This window comes from Xyrauchen texanus, chromosome 7 (genome assembly GCF_025860055.1).
Source record: "Xyrauchen texanus isolate HMW12.3.18 chromosome 7, RBS_HiC_50CHRs, whole genome shotgun sequence".
Classification (NCBI taxonomy): Eukaryota; Metazoa; Chordata; class Actinopteri; order Cypriniformes; family Catostomidae; genus Xyrauchen; species Xyrauchen texanus.
In genome coordinates this window covers 40,861,991-40,887,455 of record NC_068282.1, presented here as the reverse complement: position 1 = coordinate 40,887,455, position 25,465 = coordinate 40,861,991, and the positions used below count along the sequence as shown (strand labels likewise).

The 25,465-nt window shown below is 38.2% G+C and overlaps 1 protein-coding gene across 1 annotated transcript in view; it reads right to left on the bottom strand.

Annotated features, from left to right (window-relative positions):
- The window catches only part of LOC127646385 (kalirin-like), a 140,420-nt gene that overhangs the window by 25,534 nt on the left and 89,421 nt on the right, over nt 1-25,465 (bottom strand). The window contains exon 34 of the mRNA XM_052129970.1: nt 14,648-14,894. Coding sequence (XP_051985930.1) covers nt 14,648-14,894 — 247 coding nt within the window. The remainder of the gene's footprint in view (nt 1-14,647; nt 14,895-25,465) is intronic.

Genomic DNA, 25,465 nt, shown 5'->3' with positions numbered 1-25,465 from the left:
TCAGAATACATGGAATATAGTTCACAAGTCATATTGAATTCTTTAAAAGTGGTTTCATGGTCCTTTTTAGGAGTGGTGGTGGCATAGTGGGCTAAAGCACATAACTGTTAATCAGAAGGTTGCTGGTTCGATCCCTACAGCCACCACAATTGTGTCCTTGAGCAAGGCACTTAACTCCGGTTTGCTCCGGGGGGATTGTCCCTGTAATAAGTGCTCTGTAAGTCCCTTTGGATAAAAGCGTCTGCCAAATGCATAAATGTAAATGTTTTAGAGCTTGACAGCCCAGAGTCACTATTCACTTTCATTATATGGCAATAAGCCTATATAATGATTTTTTGTGTGTGTTCAATGGAAGAAAGAATGTATTGAAAGAATTCTCATTTTTGGGTGAACTATTCTTTTTACAGGCCATTAGGGCTGAATATTTCAATTTCAATTTTTGTGTGATCTTAATCAAACGAAGTGGGACTATTTTTATAAGTGGAAAAACTAGTTTGAGGTACTAGTTATCAACATAATTCCTGTGGGTGGCAAAGGGAAAGTAAATGGGTTTAACTTTTAACACAACTCATGACATGAGTTGAAAGATTGAACAGCCTATGACATTGCACAGGGCTGCAAAATCAACAATCACACAACTCTCATGCGGACACGTGTAATGTTCAAGTGTAAAGAGGCATTCACACCGAAAGCGATCGCGGTGCTGTGCAATTGCATGAGGCTGAACTCTGCTCAACATTGTCAGATCTCCAGTGTCTCCGTCGCACATGCCGCCTCAAATTGAAAAATCTCTTTGAAAAGGAATGACACTGCTCACCTAGACACAACAACTCACTGTAAGCGTGAACGCCCCTTTATGTTTATACAGTACATTTGAAACAATGTAATAGCTGCATAGTTTAAATGCTTATTCAAGGTTCTACCTGCTTGTCAGCTTCCATTATAAATTGATTAAATTGCATTTCCTGTTTATTTATACATACTAATAAGGCTAAAAGACATTAAGTGGCCCACAATATTCCTCATATTTACAGAGAATGGGATACCCAAAAAAAGATCATTATGCGCATTGCGTATTCATACCTGCTGCTGTATGATTTTGTGCATAGCATTTACTCATTTCTGATTCAGATACAGGGATACTGAGCTACCGCAGACATTGCGTAAGTAACTTCCCATGGGGTGGGAAAGTGACAAAGGTCACTTTTTTTTGTTAAGAATTTCTTGAAAGAGCCATTTACCCTCATCCACCCCTGAAACTGCCAACACCCCCCAGGTATTCGTATTCACCCTGCATGTCCTAATGACCTGAGGGAGTATCCACACTGAACATGTGCAGGAATAAAGCCCCTTTGTTAGAACAACACTTTATTTCCTCAAAGTTTCACGCTGTCACTGTAACAACCGTCTGATGCCTTAACATTCCAAACATGGTAACAGACAAACAGAAGCCATTATGTTTTTATCTAAAATCAGGGGAGACAGCCCGTTGAAAATAACAGTCACACATGTGCACAAGTTGCTGATCCAACATTCTGTCCATTGAACAAAAACAACAGGGTAAAGAAGGTTCTCTATATTCACACTCACACAAAGACTGTAGTCCTGTAGAAAATGCAGGTAAGCATGTTATTATGGTTTAACTAAAGCCTAATTCACACTGAAACACTAAGGGCCAGAATGTACAAATGCATCTTCAAGGAGAATGTGATTCTTCAAGAAAAAGAAAAAAGATCAAACAGAGCAGGCAACTTGATTTGAGCTTCAAAGCGCAGTGAAGAGCAGATGCAGCGGTTTGTTGATGGATAAATTAGGTTACAGGAAAACAGAAGCTTTAGGGGGCAGTACCACACACACCGGGACAACAAACATCACATTTGCTATTTCTTTCATTAGTTACATTGTGCTATATTTAAAAAAGCTATTATTTAAAATATTAAGATATTTTAAGTGTGATAAAATGATCAAATAATCAAAAGGCAATAATTTAAAATGGATCCTATAATTCCTCATTAATCTAATCCTATAACTTTAATACTTACAGATGCTTATTAAATTAACAAGTATATGCCCAACAAAATGCCCCACTGTAAAAATGATTAATCGGGTAACCTAAAAATGTGCATCATGTGGAAACAAATGAACTAACTGGGTTTATTGCAAACTAAGTCCAAAACTATTGTTTAATATGACATTAGGTTACACAAAGTTATTGTAAGGTTCAGATCAGGTAGAAATAGCCACTTGAGGTGTTCAACATAGGTTAAAGTTCTAGGTGACGCATGGACTGATCAAATGTGCACCCAAATGCATTGTAAGTCGCTTTGCATAAAAGGCAGTGAGAGGGCAATGTCATTTGACCTCCAAAAGAATTTCAAATCAGCGACGAAGGCATTAAAATGACAACATTGTTGCTACTTCAACATACTGCTGCTACTTCATCAGTGTTTTTGCATTTTACATGAAAACCTGTTATCTGTTAATAAACGACAGCTGAGTCGCAGACAAAACACTGGTGAGCTCATATCAGATCTCCAAGATTTAGATCAGTGAACCGTTACATTAAACAACAGAGTTCAGATAAGTGGCTCTCACCCCTGTTCCTGGAGACCCCCCAACTCTACACATTTTGGATATATCCCTAATCAAACACACCTGAGTCAACACATCAGCTCGTTTGTCAGAAAAGAGATATACAAAATGTTCGGTGTTGGGGGGCCTCCAGATACAGGGTTGTGAACTACTGTTTTAGATGAAGAGATTAACATAATTCCACTAACAGGAAAACCTCAATCATGATCATTAACCTAGACACAAAACATCCAACTCCCACAGGGCAACATGAACACACATAATAACATAATGATGTGTGTGAAAAGCAATTCAACTGTACGCATCTGCAGCTATGTTTTTGTGTTGAGTTACGCACCTGCTCCATCACAACAGCAAATCTTTCCCAAAATCCAACTGAGACAAACTCCACAAGAGCCACACGACCTCCCACTCCGCATGCTGCTCGCTCACTGTCTCACATGTGCATCCATAGACAGGTGAGAGAGAGATGGGAGGAGGAAGGGAGAAAGACGGTATGGAAGGTATGGAAGGCGTTGACTCTGTCAGCTTCAATACTGAAGCTCCGCTAGAAGTTAAGAGCTACTCTTAACAATAAAGGGGAGGGGCCAGAGGCGGGGCCAGGGGCCACAGAGAGAGAGAAAGAGAAGGAGAGTGACAGAGAAAATGGTAGAGAGATAAAAGGACAAAGAGAGGGACAGAGAGAAAGGAGGTGAAAATATGTTAAAGAGTGGAAGAAAGGGCAGAAAAATGACACCAAGGGAACCTGGGACACGGTGTCACCTGAGTTTCCTGTTTAAAGTTCCATATAATACTCCCTGAGATCTCCCTGAGATTTCTCCAGAAACAATATACTCTGCTGTTTTTCAAGGGATTCATGCCGAGACAATTCAGTTGCAATTGTGTGTGAATTTTGTTTGTGTATATGTGTGTGCAGGCAGAAATCAGCGATGTCTGAATGCTGCAGTGGCCCACTTTTGAGAGGGTGTGTCTACTGTATCTCACAAGACCACTATCCCCGCTTCTGCAAGGAGCAAAGACAGATTCAGTACATAAACACTATTTTTATGCAATGTTCCCTCTAATTTTTGTTCTTGATGTGCAAAACGTTTTCCTATTGGTCAGACACTTTGGTCACAAGAGCATCCCATGTACTAGACCTGTTCCTATTTACTAGAACTGTTGCATTCCTAACAAAGAAATATTCTAAAAATAATAATGTATACACTCACTGAGCACTTTATTAGGAACACCTGTATTACCTACTTATCTATACAATCATCTAATAAGCCAATTATGTAGCAGCAGTGCAATGCATAAAATCATGCAGACTGGTTTGAGCTGACAGAAAGGCTACAGTAACTCAGATAACCACTCTGTACAATTGGAGTGAGCAGAATAGCATCTCAGAATGCCCAACACCTCGAACCTTGAGGCGGAATGGTTACAACAGCAGAAGACCATGTTGGGCACTTTATTAAGACCATAGTGTTCCTAATAAAATGGTTAGTGAGTGTATATCACATTTTTGTCAACCCACCCTTTGGGTCACATAAATAGATATGTGGAGTGACCTGCCCATTCATTTAGCTCTGATTCAAGAAATCTCTAACCTTGGTTCCCCACATATTTTTGAATCCATCTTTTGCCCTGAATGTTTTTTGTCTGCACACTAGCAAAAGTGCATCAGAAGTTACATGGCTGTGCAAATCAGAACTGAATAAGTTCACACTTTATATTAGGTGGCCTTAACTACTATGTACTAACAGTAAATACATAGAAGACTATGTATTTACTGTGTAACTATACATTGTTCTGCAAAATGCCCACATTTACTGCTACCGAGTTTTGAGGTACGGGTAGGTTTAGGAGTAAGGATAGGGTTAGGGTTAGAGTTAGGTTTTGGGGTAAGGGTTGGGTTAGGTGTAAAGTTAAATGTGTAACTAAAAACAAGTACTTTAAATGTAATTACAATGCAACAACATGTATGTGCATAATAAGGACATTGTATAAAATTATTAAGTACATAGTAATTAAGGCCACCTAATATAAAGTGGGTCCCTGAATTAGCATATCTTCAGCAACATGCAATATACACAGTTCTCAAATACATACATCGGAGATACAACACACTCAAATTTAAAACCCATTCTTGTGTGGAATACAGGGACAGGGGTCAACCCAATACCTCCTACCATCTTCTAATATAGACAATGAAGTATGTTTACGATAACTGAACACTCCCCTTTACATCTGCACTCAGTTATAACTAATCACAATTCTGATTTTCTGAGGTGGATTGCTCAGAATGTAATAGATCAGACTCCACTATGACTGAAAAGGTGTTTAATAAAAACATTGATAAGACAGTTCAGTTTGTGTTGCGGCAAAACTTTGAGCAAAATTCAAGGGAGGAGAACTGTATAGAATATTTTAATGGATTTTAGTATCCCATGGTGTATAGCCAATATATGAAATTCCTCTTCTATATAAAATATCTTGTCCCCTAAAAGAACAGTGTGTTCATCATTTTGTTCCAGGTCCTGGGTTGCCCCTTCTAGAAATCTATTTATACTTGGAATAGGTTAACTATTAGGACGTCACCCCTGTAGCCTTGTTAGACAGAATCTTTCATCCCTTTCACATGTTATTATGTAACACTTTCTGTTTATTATTACCTTGTTGTATCAGAAACAGGGTAATAAAATCAGGGCAGCACACACACACACACACACACACACACACACACACACACACACACACACACACACACACACACACACACACACACACACACACACACACACTCCACATACGCACACAATAAATAAAAAGTATATAGGCAGAAGTGTGGATAAGTGTAAATTTAAACAACAAATAAAGACCAGGGAACAACAAACATGAGCAACTTTAAGATGCATTCATGTTAGTGTGATTCACGATGCTGCCATCTTGGCATTTTAACTTCCATAGTAATCATTTAAATGTACACTACATTACATTTGGTTTTACAGAATGAAAGATAAATTGAAATAATTTTTTGTGATAATCCACATATGTTGTTCTCATGAAGCTGGTTTCAGTGGCTACCCAGAGTTTAGTTTGAGCTAACTTTGGTTTATCAGTCTCAAGAAGGTGGGTCAGTTTTTACCATTGTACATCACCATAGAAACTTACACCACACAGCTAACCTGCTCCGGAGCAGGTTTTGTTCTGGGTAATAGATCGCAAACTGATACTGCACCAATCAGTTGTGAGTAAAGTGACATCTCTGATGCAATAAAGTCACTCCGACTGTATCTCTTGCTCCAAATTAAAGCGTGCTTCACAGCTACTTTATATATTAAGATTTAATGTATTATACACAGGGTTGGGAGGGTTACTTTTGAAATGTATTAAACTACAGATTACAGAATACATGCTGTAAAATGTAATTTGTAACGTATTCCATTAGATTACTCAAGGTCAGTAACATATTGTAAATTCTTTGGATTACTTAAATTCTTGGTAGATTTCACTACTATAAAAATTTCACTTGTTTTGACTATAAAAATGTATCTTGTTATAAGGATTTTTAGATATTTTTACAGGAAAACAATACAAAAATTATTATCAAGAATACTATTTTTGCACTAATATCAAAGATCTTACTAAAATAAAAGAAATTACGATACAATGTGAATATTCTGGATGAAGAAATATGCATGTAAAATGGCAAGAAGTAGTATTTAGTTTAGCGTTAAGCTGACAATTTACACAAGGTTTACTTCTATTACTTCTCTGTCTTTGTATGAATGTATCACATCATAAGAAGTGTTTCACCGCTGTTCAAATGCACTTTGGATCGCATCATCTATTACGTAGAAATGTTTTTGATCTGAAAGGACTAAATATTAAATGAAACAAATGACAATAAAATGCAATGTAATCTCTTCAGTAATCAAAATACTTTTTGATGATTTAAATTGTAATTGTAGTGGAATACAGTTACTTATATTTAGTATTTTAAATACGTAATGTATTCCATTATTCTGTTATATATAAGATGGTCTATTTAGAGATCAGAGAACCTTAAAAAAAGTGTCAAAAAGCACATAAAAATGTATTATTGAGATTATATAAAATTTCTTTGCATACCTATATGCAGTGTGGGATGCTAAAACTAAAACACTATTTGCAGAAGTGTTTGTATGGCGATTCTAACACATTAAAGGAATAGTTGTCCCAAAAATGAAAATTCTCTTATCATTTAATCACCGTCATTCCATCCCAGATGTGTATTACTTTCTTTTTTCTGCTGACCACAAACAAACGTATGCTTAAGTGAGCTACTCCATTAGCTTGCGCTCCTTTTTCACTGTTGAACACAAACAACGATTTTTAGAAGAACATCTTAGTTCTGTAGGTCCAAACAATGCAAGTTAAAGTTGGTCATGCATTTGAAGCTCTAAAAAGCAGATAAAGTCAGCATAAAATCCATCAGACTCCAGTGGTTTAATCATTATATTCTGAAGTCATCCTGTTAATTTTGGGTGAAAACTGACCAAAATGTTACTCCTTTTTCTCTGTACATCTTGACAGCAATCTCCTTGGCTATCGAGTGTAATTGAGATTTAAATCATAATCATGTCTAGAGACTGCATTGGCAAGATGTACAGTGAAAAAGTTATATTTTGGTCTGTTCTCACCCAAAACCAACTGATTTGCTTAAAGAGACTTTGATTAAACTACTGGAGTAGTATGGATTACTTTTATTCTGACTTTATTTCCTTTTTGGAGCTTCAAAGGCCTGATCACCATTCACTTGCATTGTGAGGACCTACAGAGCTGAGATATTATTCTAAAAATCTTTGTTTGTGTTCTGCAGAAGAAAGAAAGTCAAACACATCTGGGATGGCACGTGGTCGAGTAAATGATGAGAGAACTTTCATTTTGGGGTGAACTATCCCTTTTAAAGAAGCATGTATTTTGTGACAAGTCTTTCTACCTGAACAAATATTCTGGTTAAAATTATATTGTAGGTTAAACAACTTCAGCAACGTCAGCGATGTTTCTTCTTGCTGTTTAAATGTTTAAATCCATAATCTTTCTATAATAATCTCTTGATCTTCATCTGAGAAGTAAATCAAACTGAAATTCTAATGAGAAGTAAATCGCGCAAACTCTCTTTAAGCTTTACGCATGGCTGTTTGCAGCAATAGTCAGTCACTCGTGTAAGCATGACCTCAGGATCAAACACTGAGTTGACAGAGAATGTTTATGGCGAAAGTCTTGAGATCGCTTAACCTGATCTAAACCTGTCTAACTCTGTCTAGTTTTGTAAACCTGAAACTTCCTCTGACAGTATCTTTGTGAAACAGGCCTCTAGAATATTTCTTTATACATAAACAGGCACACCTACTGTACTCATTCTTTTTGTTTACTGTTTTACATGTTTTAGAATAAAAGTAAAGTCATCAAAACTATGAAATCATTATTCTAGCCAAAAACGTTTTGGGTGGACGGGCCAAGAGATATATGAATTACATAAACTTTTTATTTCGTTAGTTATTAATTGTTGATAATTGTTTCCAGGGACGAATTTAGGGCATTTAGCTACTAAAAGCTGTCTACTTTAAGAATATTAAAAGATAAATCAACAATATTCATATTTTAGTACATTCAGACATTTTAATTTATTTACATGCGTAACATATGGAACGTTACGAAGCCTTGTGGCTGAGAACATACAGTATATTTATTATTATATGGGGATCAGACATTTTAACCTAGAATGGACCAATTTTGGTAATTTATTCCACAGAACAATTTGCTGGTGTGTCTTTGAATGGATATAAATGACGAAAATGGGTATTGTTGCTAAGTCTCTGCTATGGTTTATTGTCAATAGAATTACGTTTTTTCTTTATGGTTTCTCCACCTCGCAACTCTACTCTCATTATTGTCACGGTATGACATGGTAGCACTTTACAATATGTTTCCATTCCTTTAGATTCAATAATGCATTAGGTATCATGAACAAACAATTAACCATATACTGTATTTTTTACAGCATTTACTAATTTTAGTTAAGGTTAGTTAATAAAAATACAATTGTTCATTGTTAGTTCATAGTGCAGTAACTAATGTTTACATAAACAACATTTGATTTTAAAAAGCTATTAGTATATGTTATAATAGCTAAGTTATATTAAGGGTGTGTTCACAATTGGCAGGTTAGTTCAATTATAACAAACTCAGGTGCGATTGCTATGTTAGTTCGGTTCATTTGAAAAAGAGTGAACACTGCCATCCAAACCTTGGTGAGCTCCAAACAAGCGGACTGAGACCCCCCTAAGAGTGGGTCTCGGTCCGCTTCCAAACGAACTCTGGTGTGGTTTAACTGATATATGAACGCAGCATTGACCAAAGACGTCTAAAAGGAGCAATAACAGATTGTGATGTCACAAGATGCGACCCTAAAAATCACATGATTTGGTAACATAGAAAGGGCAGTAAAACAAAATGAGCAGAGGGCAAACATGGAGCAATGAGGAGGTAAAGTTCCTTTTAAACATTTGGTCTGACGAGCATATTTCCAATATACTGGAAAAAATGCACAAAAATGCTCAAGTGTTCAAAATGTTCAGTGATAGTTTAAGGGAAAGTGGGCCCAATGAGCACATTTAGCCCAGCAGCCAGCATTGTTTTGGATGCTCGGCAAGTTCAATAGCAAAACATACATCATAAATCTGTCCAATCAGGTTGTGACCTTGTCCTTATGCCTTTTGTTTTGTATCTTTAGGTTCAGTGATAAAAATGCCAGTGTGAATGCTAAGCGAACCAGGACAAAATGTATAATTTTCTTTTTTGGTCCGGAAACACAGAACCAAGAGAACCGAACTACAAGTGTGAACACATCCTAAGATCGAGCTAAGTACGTTTTTGAGATGCTGTTTTTTTTTTTAAAGCTTTGATGCTGACATTATCCAGCTCAACAACCTCTGACATTAGCAGTTCATGGTTCAATGCCAGCATGCTTTTGGTGGAACAGGGGCGTAAGACAATGATTAGGTGGAACTGAATACTCAATGGGTGGCACAGGCCCACCTGTGGCTATGCCAGTGTATGAAATAACACAAATTATGAAATTAACAAATCAAACTGTCTTATATTGTAGCTTCTGCAAAGTAGCCAACCTTTGCCCAGATTATAGCTCTGCACACTCTGGCCATTCTCTCAACCAGCTTTATAAAGTATCCACCTGAGATGTTTTAAACAATATTGAAAGAGTTCCTGTGTAACACTATCCAGTCCAACTCATCCAGTTCTTTTTTTTTAAAGAAGGAGGTAGGCACAAATTATATTTGTCCACATAACTAATGTCAAGCATTTAAGCACAAACCTTTTGAATAAATGAATGCTTCTCATTGTCAAAAATCAATTAAACAAGAGTGTCTGCTTTTGACAGAATATAATCAGAGTTGAGTTGATAGTAAAACTTTTGACAACACATGAACAGAGTGGTGACACTGGAGGATTATTAAAAAATTTTTTTTTACCTTGAGTTAACCTTGAGTGTAAGTATGAGTTAACAGTAAGAGACAGCACAGCTTGACATAGTTTTCCAGTCATTTTGACCTGTCATTTCTTGTGAAGCCTGTCTAAACCTCCTTTTCCTAAAACCCACCTGGAAAAGGGCAGCTCCCCCTTTCCCCTGCCTATTCTTAGATTCAGGTCTGAACGTGGGTCAGGAGGTCTGAGGGTTCTGGCAAGGATGTTAAGATATGTGCTCCTCTAAACACAGGACGTGAATCAGGGAGACAACAGGAAGTAGAGGGACAGCAATACTGAGTGTTCCGCTTCAGAGACTACAGGGCCTTAACAAAGACACACATTCACAAACCACTCCAGAGCTCACACTAGCACCAACCTGACCTAAAAAACCAAAGCTACACACTTGTAGCCTATGCTTGCAGTGCCCTCTAAAAGTTATAATATATCTTCGTGGCAACAATATATTGACACTGAACGTTGCTTTCGAATGCCATGTACCATGAAATTGACCCCATTTGTCTGAATTACTGACAAGTGGCAACCCTCATCAGACATCAATTCAAAAGTGTTTACCTTTTCCTCTGGTGCTACTGATAGCTTGTTGTGCAAATAGCTTCATACAAGGGTTTTGGTAACATGGAAACCAGTACGTAATCAAGTTTACATAAACAATGGTAAGCATGATTGTGAGGTTGCATTTTCACTATAAAATTATATTTTTACTCCACTGTTGCTTAAGTTTAGGGTTTGGGTCAGGGTAAATAAAATGTGCATTCCTCTTGACTGTATTGCATAATTTACAACTAAAAATCCAATTGATGCCAATCTGTGGACATTTCACCCAGAAACTCGAGCTCATGCGTGCCCACATGTTCAACAACACTTTCAGCTTCAGCCACTGGGGGCAGTCATTAGAATTTCAGAAAGCACAGAAATGGTCTTGCATGGACATTTATGTTAAAAGTACTGTGTAAGCATTTTTTTTGCAATACAGCACATAAAATGTCTCTTTTACCTGACAGATATAACAGAAATAGGTGTCTCAAGAAATGAAATCTTTCTCTGTGGCATCCTTAGGCTCTATAACAGCAAAGATGTTTTTTATTTTTTTTATAAAAAAAAAAAAAAAAAACAGAGCCCAACTGTTTTTTAACTAATCTAAAATGCTCTCTGCCTGTGAATCATTTTGTGTTCAGGGTTTGCTCACACGTCTCTGGGGGGCAGGGTTTTATTAGAGGGTGTAGAAGTTAGCAAAATGGTGGAAGTTAGCAGAAACGTAGTACCTCTAAGAATGGATCCACTGTGTTATTGTTCATCTCAGCAGGTTGGAGAAACATCTCATGAGCCTGTAAGGGTGGACAAGACTGAAGCCTTAAGCTCAGCCTGAGCCCACCAAACATATACATCAGTCCCATAAGTAAGATCAAAGCAGGACACAAGCTTTTGGTAGCATTACAAGTACCTTATGAACTTCCAGCACCCTTTTAATTAATCATCAAACCCTAATTGCACTTTATCCACAAGACCAGAACTAATTCCCCTGGAAGGAGCCTGAGTTCAGTGTAATGCTCTTATTGATGTGGGTCAAAACACATGAAAATTCATCTTTCATCTTCTTTTTGAAGATGAAAAAAAACCCACAAAATAACAGGGCAAATTGATGTACTATAAATGTTTATCCATTCATAATAAGATCCTTTAAATCTCAATTCTTCTCCTGTCCCTACAGTACAAATGTGTGACATAAACTCATGGTTTTGCCAGTTTATTTAGTGGGCATTTTTTCTTGACTAAGCGCATAGCCAACATTACCAAATTAATGGGTAACACTTTTTAATAACCTTTAAGCTATTAAGAAACAATCTGTAGTTCAAGGTACAGTATGAATGTATATGAAAATAAATGAGTCAAAATCTCATGATTTTCTATCTGAATAACTACTTTAAATTAACTAATATAACACAACACCATGTGCAATGAAATGAACTTCCTTAATGTGATGCATTTCCAAGTGAAAGAGAATATTCAGTAGGCATTAATGTATGGCAGGACTAGGACACTAAAAAAAATAATTAATGCATACAATAAGACCAGCAAGATAAAGTAATTCAAGTAACCATGCTAAGAAATGTGTAGTTTGTTTTGTTGGCTAATATGACAAAGTTTTTGGACTTAATACTGATATCTATCGATGTGGATGCACTATTACTGAAAAGTTTTGGGGGTATCAATGTCTTTTCTGAAAGGATAACTCGAGCAGTATTTGGCTGGTCATGTGATCTCAACATGGTGGCCAGCAACGGGGACCAGCCCTATATAGCATGAAAAAAAAAATGTCTATGCCAGAGTCACCAAGATATGACTGGAGACTCATGAGAGTGTACATCATGTTAAACATCTGCCAAAATTGCTACTCATTTCTTCAGGTGTTACACTTTACTTAGTATTTTAAGGAGGGAATTCACAAAGAATGAATTGTACCCGTTAAAAGTGGTGGTTACTTGCACTCGCTGTTTGTGCTGGTTTAGCGTCCGATTCACAAAATTATACAGATCACGCAATGGCGCAAACACGCCCATAAAATCCTTGGTAATTGCAATTTGCAGATGCAATTCCAATCATGTGAGGCGATTCTTAGCTCTATATCGGAGTATGCAACAGACCACCTCTATACTGTGATCCAGACACCCGAATCATCTTTTTAATATGCCGAAAGTGCGCTTGACTACATGGCCCATCTGGATATATGCCAGGTGATAACAATCTTTTCCATCATTTGATCATTATTTAACGTCAATTTTGGGGCATTTTTGGCTTCTGTCTGCACTCAAATTTAAAAGCTCACCATTTACCCATATTGTGGACCAATTGCCAAAGAAACTTTTTTTTTTTTAAGAAAACCCCCCAAATAATAAAAAAAGAAAATATAAATAATATAGCATATGTAATGTAATTAATAAAAAATTATATTATATATATACCTCCAAAAACTCATATTTTATTTCACTAGTAGCAATTACAAGACCTTTCTACCACATTACCTCTAGGTGGTGCTGATTTGCGATGTGAATGTTTTCAGGCCTTATTTTGTTATTTTATGTAATATAAAGGCAAAAGTTCAGATTCTAAGCTTTCAAATGATATCACATATGTCTGACTTATTTATCAAGAGACTTTTTAAGCCTAAACATTTTTCATGACATAGCGCGCCATTTTGGACCCGCCGATGGGTTAAAGAGGTTAATGATTTACTGCTGATATAATGCTCACAAACAAATTTTCTAAATTAAAATAAATTGTATTGCCTGCTTAAAATGTTGCAGTAATAGTGCTATGTTAACTGCCCTGAATTGTTTTGGTAAATGAAGCGCAATCTATAATGAGCTGAATTTACATAGAAAGGAGGTGTGTTTGTGCAGAAAGGAATGACATTAATTTAAATACTCAAGATGCAGTGCATTTTCCACGCTAATTACACCTGCACATTAAACTAGATTGTGGGTGGTTAATGAAAAAGACACAGCTTTTTGCACTGAAATACCACGCGCCAAAGTGGCGCAACTGTCATATATATACAGTATATAAACGCACAAAACATCTTACAGCTAAAAGAAATTAAGGAGGAATTTAGAAAGAAACCATAACCTCTTTACTTAGTCATACATTTTTGGGGCATTTACGTGTAAATGGTTGAAATCATACTTACTCTATGTGATAGATAAATTGTTTCGATAAATATCCACTTGTATGCTACGTCTAAAGGATGCTTTTATTTAAAAATGTTCTTTAATATTAAAATTTTTTCTCAAGCCTTTTGATCTCGAGACTTTTTTTTTTTTTTTTTTTTTAAACCAATACCCCCTTGTTGTTTGCTTTTTGTTGTTCAGTATTGTGTAGGGGACGCTTTTCTTTCATTTACACTGACAATAATTGTATTGTTCCAATTGATGTATATTTCTTATTTCTCCACTAAGAGAGTTTTCTATGTTTTTTCTTGTCAAAAATAAAAAGTTCCCGCTTTCTCTCTGTTCTCGTCCAACAACAGCCAATCACGAGAGATTCGAAGAGATGCAGACAATCAATACAGTATTTGGTCAGCAGCCAATAGCATTTGTTAACAGAAAGGATTGGGCCCCGCCCCTGAGTGTCAAAACCGACTTGTGTGCAGAAAATAACTTGCACGTGTGTGCAGAAAATAACTTGCGCGTGTGTGGGACTTGTTAATTTGTGTGCACAATCATATTTTTTGAGCTCGAGTTTGTAATTTGTAAGTTCTGCAGGTTTAAATTTTACGAGCTGTGTCATGGTGCTCACACTGTTGAAATTCACTTGTTTTGTCCAACTTCTAACGCCATATCACATTCTCTGTTGGGAGTGTGTGTGTGTGTGTGTGCGCGTGTGTTTTTTTAAATGTATTTCTGTACTGTATGTACCTGTCTTTTTGAAAACTCTTTAACTTTTCACCCAGGTGTGTTGTTTAGCTTTGTGAAGGTGTGACATAGGATCTTCTTTGTGGGCAGTATATGTTTGTGTCACTCACCTTTCCCAGGTGGGAAGAAGCAGTCCATGTCGACACTACTGCGGGAATGAGACACAGAAAGGGTACTACTGGGAACCAGACCCTCCTGAGGGGGCGAGTTTTCAGTGGTCCTCACCAGACACCAGCCAGGTCGCTCTCCAGAACGCTCCAAGAGCTCTACTGTCTGACCGGACTGAACACTTAGCTCACCCACTGAGCCCGCAACGAAGTCCTGCAGAACCACAGTCTGCTCACAGCCACCCGACAACTACACAGAGAGAAATGCATGTTTTTAGTTTTCATTTTAAGTTCTAGAGCTTGACTAGTGACAAACTTGCCTCATGAGTGAACATGGTTGACGATGAGCCTCTGAACAACTAAATTCAAATGGCAGACTAAACTTAAGTTTTACAATTTCAGTTGACAAGTCTCAGGACAGTTTACCTGGTGTCTTAGAGCCTTAAAAAGTCAGAACAAACAACCTAAACGCATGAGAAGTCATCCGAATTGACTGAATTGTATGAAATAGTTTGTACGTATGAATTTGTACGAATTCTAGACGTGTAACGCAGAAGTAAGTGAAAGTGCGTACATGTTTGTTAATTTTATACCCTAACCCAAACCCCATATCTTACCATATATTAGAGTCTGTAAGGATGATTTAAAGCTTAAAGAGTATGTTTTGTATGACAAAAGAAAGTAATAGTCGTGTTTTAGAAGGAGAAGTGGGAGAGTCACCTGACTGGCTGTTGCAGAAGTTGTACGAATTCGTACGACCCAACTCGTGCAATTTCAATTTCATTTAGCCAACTCATATGAATCTGTACCATTTCTCTGTGAGAATGTGTTGTGTAATGGCTCATCATTCTTTGAGCATACCAATGTAGTGTAGAATTCAATTGATGTGCTGGTATTTGTCTATCAGCTATTTTATAACCACATTGAAAGTATCTCATCCAATCAGATTTTATTGCCGGAATGATCCATTTTATAATGCGACGCTTTGGGGGCCTGGATAGCTCAGCGAATACTGATGCTGACTACCACCCCTGGAGTCGTGAGTTCGAATCCAGGGTGTGCTGAGTGACTCAAGCCAGGTCTCCTAAGCAACCAAATTGGCCTGGTTGCTAGGGAGGGTAGAGTCTCATAGGGTGACCTCCTTGTGGTCGCGATTAGTGGTTCTCGCATTCAATGGGGCGTGTGGAAAGTTGTGCGTGGATCGCGGAGAGTAGAATGATCCTCCACATGCTGTGAGTCTCCGTGGTGTCATGCAAAGTGAGCCACGTGAGAAGATAGATTGACTGTCCCAGAAGTGGAGGCAACAGAGACTTGTCCTCCACCACCCTGATTGAGGTGAGAAACCGCGCCACCACAAGGACCTATTAAGTAGTGGGAATTGGGCATTCCAAATTGGGGAGAAAAAAATAAACAGAGATGCTTTGACCAGTTTGTGTGTGTGTATGTGTTTATGTCTGTGTCTTCTCTTGTTAGGCTCACATGACTTGTTTTAATTAAGTCTAAAACTAGTCCATTCAGCAGGAAAGATCATAAAGTGTTTACAACCCAGAGTTAAACGCCCCTCATTAAAAACAGCCATTCTCACATACACTTACACACACTCCATACTGAGAGACATGGGTAGAACAAGGTCATTAAGTGGCAGATGGGCTACCAGGACAATTATTTCTTCATCAATTGCCCTATTGTTGAATTATATCTTTTTCAATATTATAGGACACAGAAATTTTAAATGTTGCTTCTGAGTTAATGATAAAATTGACCCTATTTAACTTAATAATAAATGTAGCTGGTCTTACGGTTTGTCGGTGCAAGTTATTCTAAAGTTTGTTTCCACAATCTTTGATTAAAATGTAGTGAATTACTCAATTTCTAAACCTTTTTGGCTTGATGTAACCAAGGCTGTGCAGATGTGGGACAATAATTTCAATCAATAATTAGTGATTAATATTAATTGGCCTATTTTTGGGTAACATGTCATATGGAAAATCATGCCATCTTGGCAAATTAACAGAAGAGTTCCTCGTAAGAATTCCAAAATATACTGACAGTCCAATCACAGTATAAGACTTTTTTTTTGCTTTATATATCACTAATAATGGATCATATATAATAATCAGATACTTGAAAACAACTGAAAGAATTCACTTTTAACCTTTAATATTTTTCCTATCCATACTGTCATTACTGCCAAATGAACTTGGTTGCTCTAAGACAGTTCCCTGTCTGTCACTCACTTGATGTTGTGTCGATGTATGTAGTGACACTAAGGGTTCGCTCTTGAAAGCCCCAATCACCTCTGATAAATTCACACTCATTCAGACTTATTCATCGGAGCTGAGTGCATGTATTGTGTTCGTCCCATCACCTCATTTCACGCACTGCTGGATATAAGGTGCAAATCAGCGGCCTCACTCTCGCACGGTCCAGTGTTGTTCTTCCCCTGGAAGTTCACAGGTGTAAAAGAGCAATTTCTTCAAAGAGTAATTTCCTCTAAAAGAACCTCGCACAATTGATTGCCATCTTTTTAAAGATGTCCTTTCGCCTTTGAGCTACTGAGTGCAGCCATTATCTCTCCCCATCGGACGGCCACGAAATCGGTCTCGAGTGCTTGGGTCGCCAGCTGGCTGAGACAGCATTTGTTGATGGGACATGTTCTCTCTGTGAGAATATTCTCCAATTCTGGATCTGCAGACCTTGAACAGGGCCTTACATGTGTGTCCGTTCAAGATGCTAACACAGAAGTGCATCATGGAATCTGGATTGATTCACGGCCATCGACATGAAGGACATGTGTCGATCTTTCCTTGACACAGACTGTTTCTTCGGTTTGCTTTTGATGGGTGAGCATACCAGTACAAGGTCCTCCCCTTCGGTCTGTCCCTGTCCCTTTGCGTCTTTACCAAAGTCGCAGAGGCTGCCCTGGCCCCGCTATGGGAGAAGGGCTTTCACATCCTCAATGATCTTGATGACTGGCTGATCCTAGCCCACTCACGATATCTATTGTGTGCGCACAAGGACCTTGTGCTTCAGCACCTCGACCGAGAAGAACAAGCTCTCCTCCAGGAGAGGGAAGAGCACTTCTCCAGTGCTATTCTATCAGGTGCTCGGCAGGAAATTTCTTAATGCTGAAATCAGGAAAGGCCACCACTTGTAGCCTCCTCTGGTAAGAGCTCTTCTCCCACCTTTAACAGGACCAGGGAGGCGCCTTACGTGACATCCTGAAAGGTCACAACGTGGTCGAGCACTCGCTGTGAGGCACCCAGCAGCTCGCCCATGTCCGCTCCGCCGTACCTCGTGACATGTTTCAGCACCTGTTCTGTTTTGTATAGGGACCCCTAGTGTCACTACATCGACACAACGTTGAGTGAGTGACAGACAGGGAATGTCTCGGTTACTGATGTAACCTCTGTTCCCTGATGAGGGAATGAGACGTTGTGTCCCTCCTCCCACAGCGCTGAACCGACTGAGTGGTGCATACATCTCCTTTTATACCCGTATGTCCGGGGCGGAGAGTGGCATACAAATTCCACTGGGCAATTTTCATTGGCCTTTTCTGAATATATCAGAGGTGATTGGGGCTCTCCAGAGTCTACATCAACACAACGTCTTGTTCCCTCCATTAGGGAACAGAGGTTACATCAGTAACCGAGACGTTTTCTCACCAATAGATCAAGTTTCAAATAAAGGGTACATTTGCATGTAAATGCATTCTACAAAGGCAAAGTCGGCTCTAAACAGCTTTTCTCTTATGGAGGTCTCTCCACCTTTAAACTCTGCTGATGGGTGTGGGTTCAGAGTTTCTGTTTTAACCAAGCGCCCCACCCTTGACATCACCGCTCCCTGAGTGTAGTTATGTCTGAACTCATCCATGTTTTTTAAACACACATTTAGCTGGATGATCAACTTAAACATAATTTATCTTTGTATCATCATGTGTGTGTGTCTGGTTTTGCTATCTGGGACAGTTTCTTAGAGATGGTACCATGGTAATACTATTGTTCTTTGGACGTTTACAATGGCAGCCTCATGCTTTTTAGAACATGTACTGTACCATGATAGTTCCATGATTTTTTTTAAGTACCTTGGAGTACCGTGTAAATACCATGATATATAAATATAGTTGGTGCTGGGTAGTAGCAGATTACATGTAATCTGGATTACGTAATCAGATAAAAATCAAATACTTGTAATTGGATTAAATTACCTTTTTAATTACTTGTAATCAGACTAAAATTAGTGTATGTTTATGTGTGTGTACCTGACTTTGTGTAAATTAGACAATAATTATTTCTGTTCTCCTGGTAAAAAAAAGAGGCTCTTATTCTAGATTTACAACTCAGAGTCCCTGGAGAGTGAGGCAGAGAGTGAGGCAGAGAGCAAGAAAACTGTGAATGGGTGTATTGCAGAGATACGCCCTCCTCTTGGGAACATCTGGGGTTTCCCCGCCCTGATGCTTTACAGCTGAGCAGGAATTCCCACTATATGGAGGAGAGTATTCCATACTGACAGAATTCCCGGCCATGAGGAAAGCATAATCCCTTCAGATAATTTGACAGGGTGTGACATATAAACCATATGAGAGTATTTAGCTGACGTTTTTCCTTTATTCACAGCTTACCACAGACGTCATATAATGTAGACTAGAGACAAGATCAGCTAGTAATATATCCATAAACGTATCAATTCACCAAAATGTAATTTTGGTCATTATTTACTCACCCTCATGCTGTTTCAAACCCATTTGACTGTTTTGTGGAACACTAAAGGAGATGAAAGGCAGAATGTTAGCCATGATCACCATTCACTTACATTGTATGGAAAAAAGATACAAAGAAAATGAATGGTGACTGAGGCTTAATAAATAAATAATTCATGTTTTTCTATGTAGTGTTAGGTTTAGTCATTATTATAAAATTCTGCCAAAAACATCTAATTTAGTGTTCGACGGAACAAACAAAGCCATGTGGATTTGCACTACTGATATATTAACCATTATATTTTATAACGTTTTGACAAATTTCATGGAAACTAGATGCCAGTATCATACTTAATATTGATTGTAAATCTGATTTGAGACTGAAATGTGACTGACATAACACACCCACAAACATATGGAGAAGAACTTAAACAGCCACTCCCTTCTGCGCAACCCAGTCCAAATTTGAGCTCATGCTTATGGGGATAGAAAACACACACAGACACACACAAATGCAGACAAAAAAGCCCAAGTACACACCTACATCGAGAGTGCAACTGTCACCAGAGACACTTTAAGTAATGTGAGAATGATTATAGGGGAAAACACAGTGTACTCGTAAAATAGTTTCTTGTTGAGCTGAATTTCGGTAATAGCCATATATCGGTTGAACAGCTACTTATATACCATGTAATAAAGCGTCAATAAATACGTATTCCAGTATTATAGCAGGGTAATGGACATATGCTTTATATGTGGGTAGTTGGCCCATGCACATTAACTTTTTTTATAAATCAACATAAAGTTTTGAGGTTAAAATTTATATAAAAAGAAATTGTACAGTTAGGTACTTTACTTGGTCACCATTTCAAGATAATCGTTAATCTAATTTTTTCCTTCACTATTTCATTTTAATTGGTCCTGCTGTGCGATAACTGCATGTTTGAAGTATAAATATTTCATGTGTTCTCTCAATTAATAAGGTTATAAAAACTGCATGCATTATAATTATAAAATAATTAACTGATTTAAATGGTTTTAGATAGAGTCTAGTATTGCCCACTGCAGGACATGTCCACTTCCCAAATAATCACTTCCCAAATAATTTCATGTCAAATACAATGTGTGCATCTGTATGTGGTTTAGATAAGTTTGGGGCCAACTAAGTTTGAGTCTCAAGAGAGATTTTGAGAAAAAACCCACACACACACTTACACACAAACACAACAATAAGAGTGAAGAAATTTGAATTGCTCCCTTTACACACATACTCAAAAACAAAGCATGCTCAGTAATTGAGTTAAAAGTTGTTTTCAATTGGAAAACAAAAGAGGCAGTGAAAATGGTCTTGGTACTTTTACTGGAGTTGATGTACCAAAACATCACATTACAATAAAGCTACACCTACAATAAAACTTTTTTATTGTCTACAACTGCTTTAATCACAGAGTTAAAACTCACATACCGACCAGGATTAAAACTAATTTATAATTTAAAAGTCTAAAAGACTAATATGCTCTCAAGAACTAGCACTTATAAAAAACTGTATTTTCAAAAAGTTAATGAGCCAATCTAGTCTCCCTAAATCCCCATAAAATCAGATTGACACATGTTTACTCACAGGTCTGGTTCTCTTGGGTAGTCTGAAACTCCTAAACCTGCGCATAGTTCTTTCTGTATCTCCAATTCAACCAACCAGAGATGAGTCTGCCAACCAGAAATGCCCTCTGATTGGACAATAGTCAGGTAGCAAACGGTCTAACCCAACCTTTCAGACCTAGAGTCTCACGAAGAGCTGAACTAAACGTATGTTTAACATGATCTTTAGAGAGTATGAGCACAATTACTGTCAGTTACATTTGCAAAGCTGTGGTGTGACGAGAGAGTTCTGCCCAAACAGGGAAAAGAGGGAAGAGAGAGAGAGCGAGAGTGTAAAAAAATAAATTAAAAAAAAACGAGAGGAGGAAAAATCTAATGCAGCAATGAAAAGATGGAACACCCTAAACTAGGAGTCTTTTGATGTACAAGAAAATAGTATGGCCAAAGATGTGTTTGTATGTATGCACATATATGCATCACCGAATTTTACACAAACAATCTTTTTCCAAAATTAGTACAAAACTAATCCCAGATGAAGGGAAAAACAGGGCAGGCAGAGGCAGAAAGAAATGAAGGATGGTGAAATGATGATGTGTTTGTATGTGTAAGAAATGATGATGTGTTTGTATGTATGCACATATATGCATGTGTGATAAATACAGAGAGAGCTTCAAGACCACCACACACACACACACACACACACACACACACACACACACACACGTTGTGTTTCCATGTTTTATGGGGACTTTCCATAGACATAATGGTTTTTATACTGTACAAACTTTATATTCTATCCCCTAAACCAGGGGTCCCCAAACTTTTTTCTATGAGGGCCACATCATTTTTCCTTTCTATAATGGAGGGCCGTAGTCTAACAGAAAATGGCATGGGCCGGAGTGATTTATTGTGGAGATTTTATTATGATTTTAAATGGATTTACAGTATTATGCCTCCTAATGCTAGATTAATTTATTATTTATGCACCATACATATCAATTGATACTGTATATAGCCTATTAAAAGAGCATTATTACTATCGTAATGACATTTTTTCATATTGCTATTGAAATCAAATTATTTACTTACTCATGCGTATTAGGCTAATCAGTGTGAACTATGGGCTTGTTTCTGGCTGGTGAGAAGTCCATTGTCAGGTTCCATTCCTGTCACAGCCAGTCTCAAAGACTGATGCAAATGTTCATCAGTGAGTCTTGAGCTCATCGGATTTTTCATCAGTTTCATGCGTGAAAAGGTTTGCTCACAGATATACGTGCTGCCAAAAAGTGTGGACATCTTCATTGCATTCCTTCTGATGTTTGGGTAGGTCTCGTTAGGGAGGGCAGTATAGAATTCAATGAGACTGTTGGGACATCACAGTTCTGTAACTCAGCCAACTCAAACTGATAAGAAGGCAGGGCTTCGTCAATGTCAGCAGCAAAAGGGTTCTGAAAAAGGCGGATTTCTTTAGCGTGGACATGTAGCTCACGGAATCGCACATCAAACTCCACCTTCAGCATTTCCAGCGCTTCCACTGACTTTTCAGCTGGGAATGGGACCACTGGTTTCTCAGCTGAGAGGCTTTGGGTAACAGGGAGATGGGTGAAGTCTTGTTTTTGCACTTGTCCCACAACCAGTGCTAGTTTCACCTCAAATGCTTTTATGTGGGAATACATGTCACATATTAGTTTCCCCTTGCCTTGGAGCTGCACGTTGAGGCCATTCAACATTTCTGTCACATCTGTTAAAAAGGCGAGGTCCCATTTCCATTTTGTGTCAATCAGTTCTGGGACAGTTTTGCCCTTTGTCAGAAGAAAAACATTGATTTCAGGTAGCAGCTCGTAAAAACGCCTCAAAACTCTGCCCCGGCTTAACCATCAGACTTCTGTGTGGTAAAGCACATCTCCGTGAAAAGACTCTAGCTCGGACAGAAAGACTTGGAACTGCCTGTGTTTAAGTCTGTTTGCTCTGATGAAGTTTATACATGACACCACCACTTTCATAATCGATTCCCACTTCAGAACTTTGCAGCACAGTGCTTGCTGGTGAATTAGGCAGTGTACTTGTAAAGGGGGCATGAGACCTCTTTCCTCCATTTCTCTATTCATGCGTCCTATCAGTCCACTTGACGCGCCAACCATACTAGGAGCTCCGTCAGTCGTGATGCTGGCCAGCTTAGACCAGTCTAGATCCAACTCTTCTATCGTTTGGCACACTTTACCAAAAATATCCTCCCCTGTCGTAGTACCTTTGAGACTTTTTAGGGCTGCCAGCTCCTCGGACACTTCAAAGTTTGAGCTAACTCCGCAAAGAAAAATGAGCAGCTGTGCCGTGTCCTGCACGTCATTACTTTCATCCAGCCTAATGCAAAAAATCTAATTCTTTCACTTTTTCCTTCAGCTGGGCATATACATTATACCCCATTTCTTCAATTCTTCTGGTGATTGTACTTGCGGACAGACTCACCGCATTTAAGACGTCTTTCTTATCGGGGCACACCTCCTCCGCAACAGCATTCATACATTTCTTTACGAACTCACCATCACTGAATGGCCTACCGCAGGTTGCAATCAGTTTAGCTACCTGAAAGCTAGCTCGAATGGATAACTGGTTCAACTGGGTTTGCCGTACAAACTTATTTTGCTGAGCAGATAGTCCACTTTTTAGCTTCGACACTTTGTCTGCTCTCATTTGGCCTTGTAAACTCGCATACTTGTCTCTGTGGCGGGTTTCATAGTGTCGGCGCAGATTGTATTCTTTGAACACGGAGACTGTTTCTTGACAGATGAGGCAAACAGCAATTTCTTTGCATTGAACAAAAAAATAATCACTTGTCCACTTTTGGTTAAATACCCTGCATTCTGAATCAACTTTTCTCTTTCCCAACCATTTGGCCATTTTGTTGTCACTTTAAATTTTCTTGCTGGATCGCGTGCACCCGCTCGATCACGATGGAACGTTAATCTGGGTGAATCTAACAAATAATTTGGCTACTTTAATAATTATAACTAAGGAAAATTTTATTTTGAAAGCCAATATGTATTATCAAATACAAATATGATATGATTAAAACATATTTAAAATTAAATTGTAAAAATATTTCTCTGCATGGCATTGTTCAGAGGGCCGGTCCAAATGTGGGGGCGGGCCGTATTCGGCCCACGGGCCGTAGTTTGGGGACCCCTGCCCTAAACCTAACCCTACCCCTAAACCTAACCCTCACAGAAAACTTTCTGCATTTTTACGTTTTCAAAAAACATAATTTAGTATGATTTATAAGATGTTTTCCTCATGGGGACCGACAAAATGTCCCCACAAGGTCAAAAATTTCGGGTTTTACTATCCTTACTTTGTTGGTCCCCACAAAGTGATAAATACACGCTCACACACACACACACACACACACACACACACACACACACACACACACACACACACACACACACACACACACACACACACACACACACACACACACACTTTAGTTGCAGTGTGTGTGCTGTCAGCATGCCAACCATAACTTCCCACAGACACAAACAAGTCAAGAAATGTGTAGTGTATAAAAACAAGGAATATGTTAAGTCTATACATATAGTTCTATATTTAAATGTCCTTTGAGTCACCCACCCACACAAAGCCACACACACACACAAACACAAATCCTCAAAAATCTCAAACCACAATGACATGAGATGGCGCTCTCTCAAAAACAGAGAGAGACAGAGACAGATGAAGAGACAAATGAAAAATAGACGTCTGTAATTACATGACTAATCGCTTGTTGCTTTGTTACGTTATAAAATCATCTGCCAGATGAATAAATGTACATGTAATATGAATGTGTAAGAAAGAAAAAACTTGCAATTGGACCAAACGTATGCTGAAAAAGACTGTAATTTCACCCAAGTCTTGCCATTTTTGAGAGCAATATGCATCAGACAGTCAGTGAACATCAGGGGTTGTGCTATTTGAGATTGAGACTAGTACATATCATGAGATAAACCACACTGAGCACCACAAAACAACTGATGTGGAAGGAGTGTGTGCTGTTAGAAAGCGAGTGTCTCCAGGAGACAAAACTCTGGCACACACAGCTTCTTTGTCTGTAATTATATGGACAAATGATATGGTTAAAAGAGCAGAAATATTGGCCAGAGGTTAAGTTCAGGAGCAAGTAATAATACAATTACAAAGAAATTACATGAAATAGAGAGATCACAGAGGGAATAGTGTTCCGGTTTTGTCGCACAGAAATACTGGATGAAAACAGTGAATCAGACTCAAATATAAGTGGGACAGATCAGAAAATGATCTAGCAAAAACAAACAATAAAAGCAGAGAAAGAATGAGGATTAAATAAACTGAAAGTTTACCAGAAAGTTGGATTGCTAAAGGACAATACCTAAAGACATATCTGGGACATACCTCATTGTTCTGTGTTTTTGTCAAATTATCTACAAAATAAAACTTGTTAAGTAACAAAACACCATAAATCAACTAGAACACAGAGAGAAAAAGGAGTT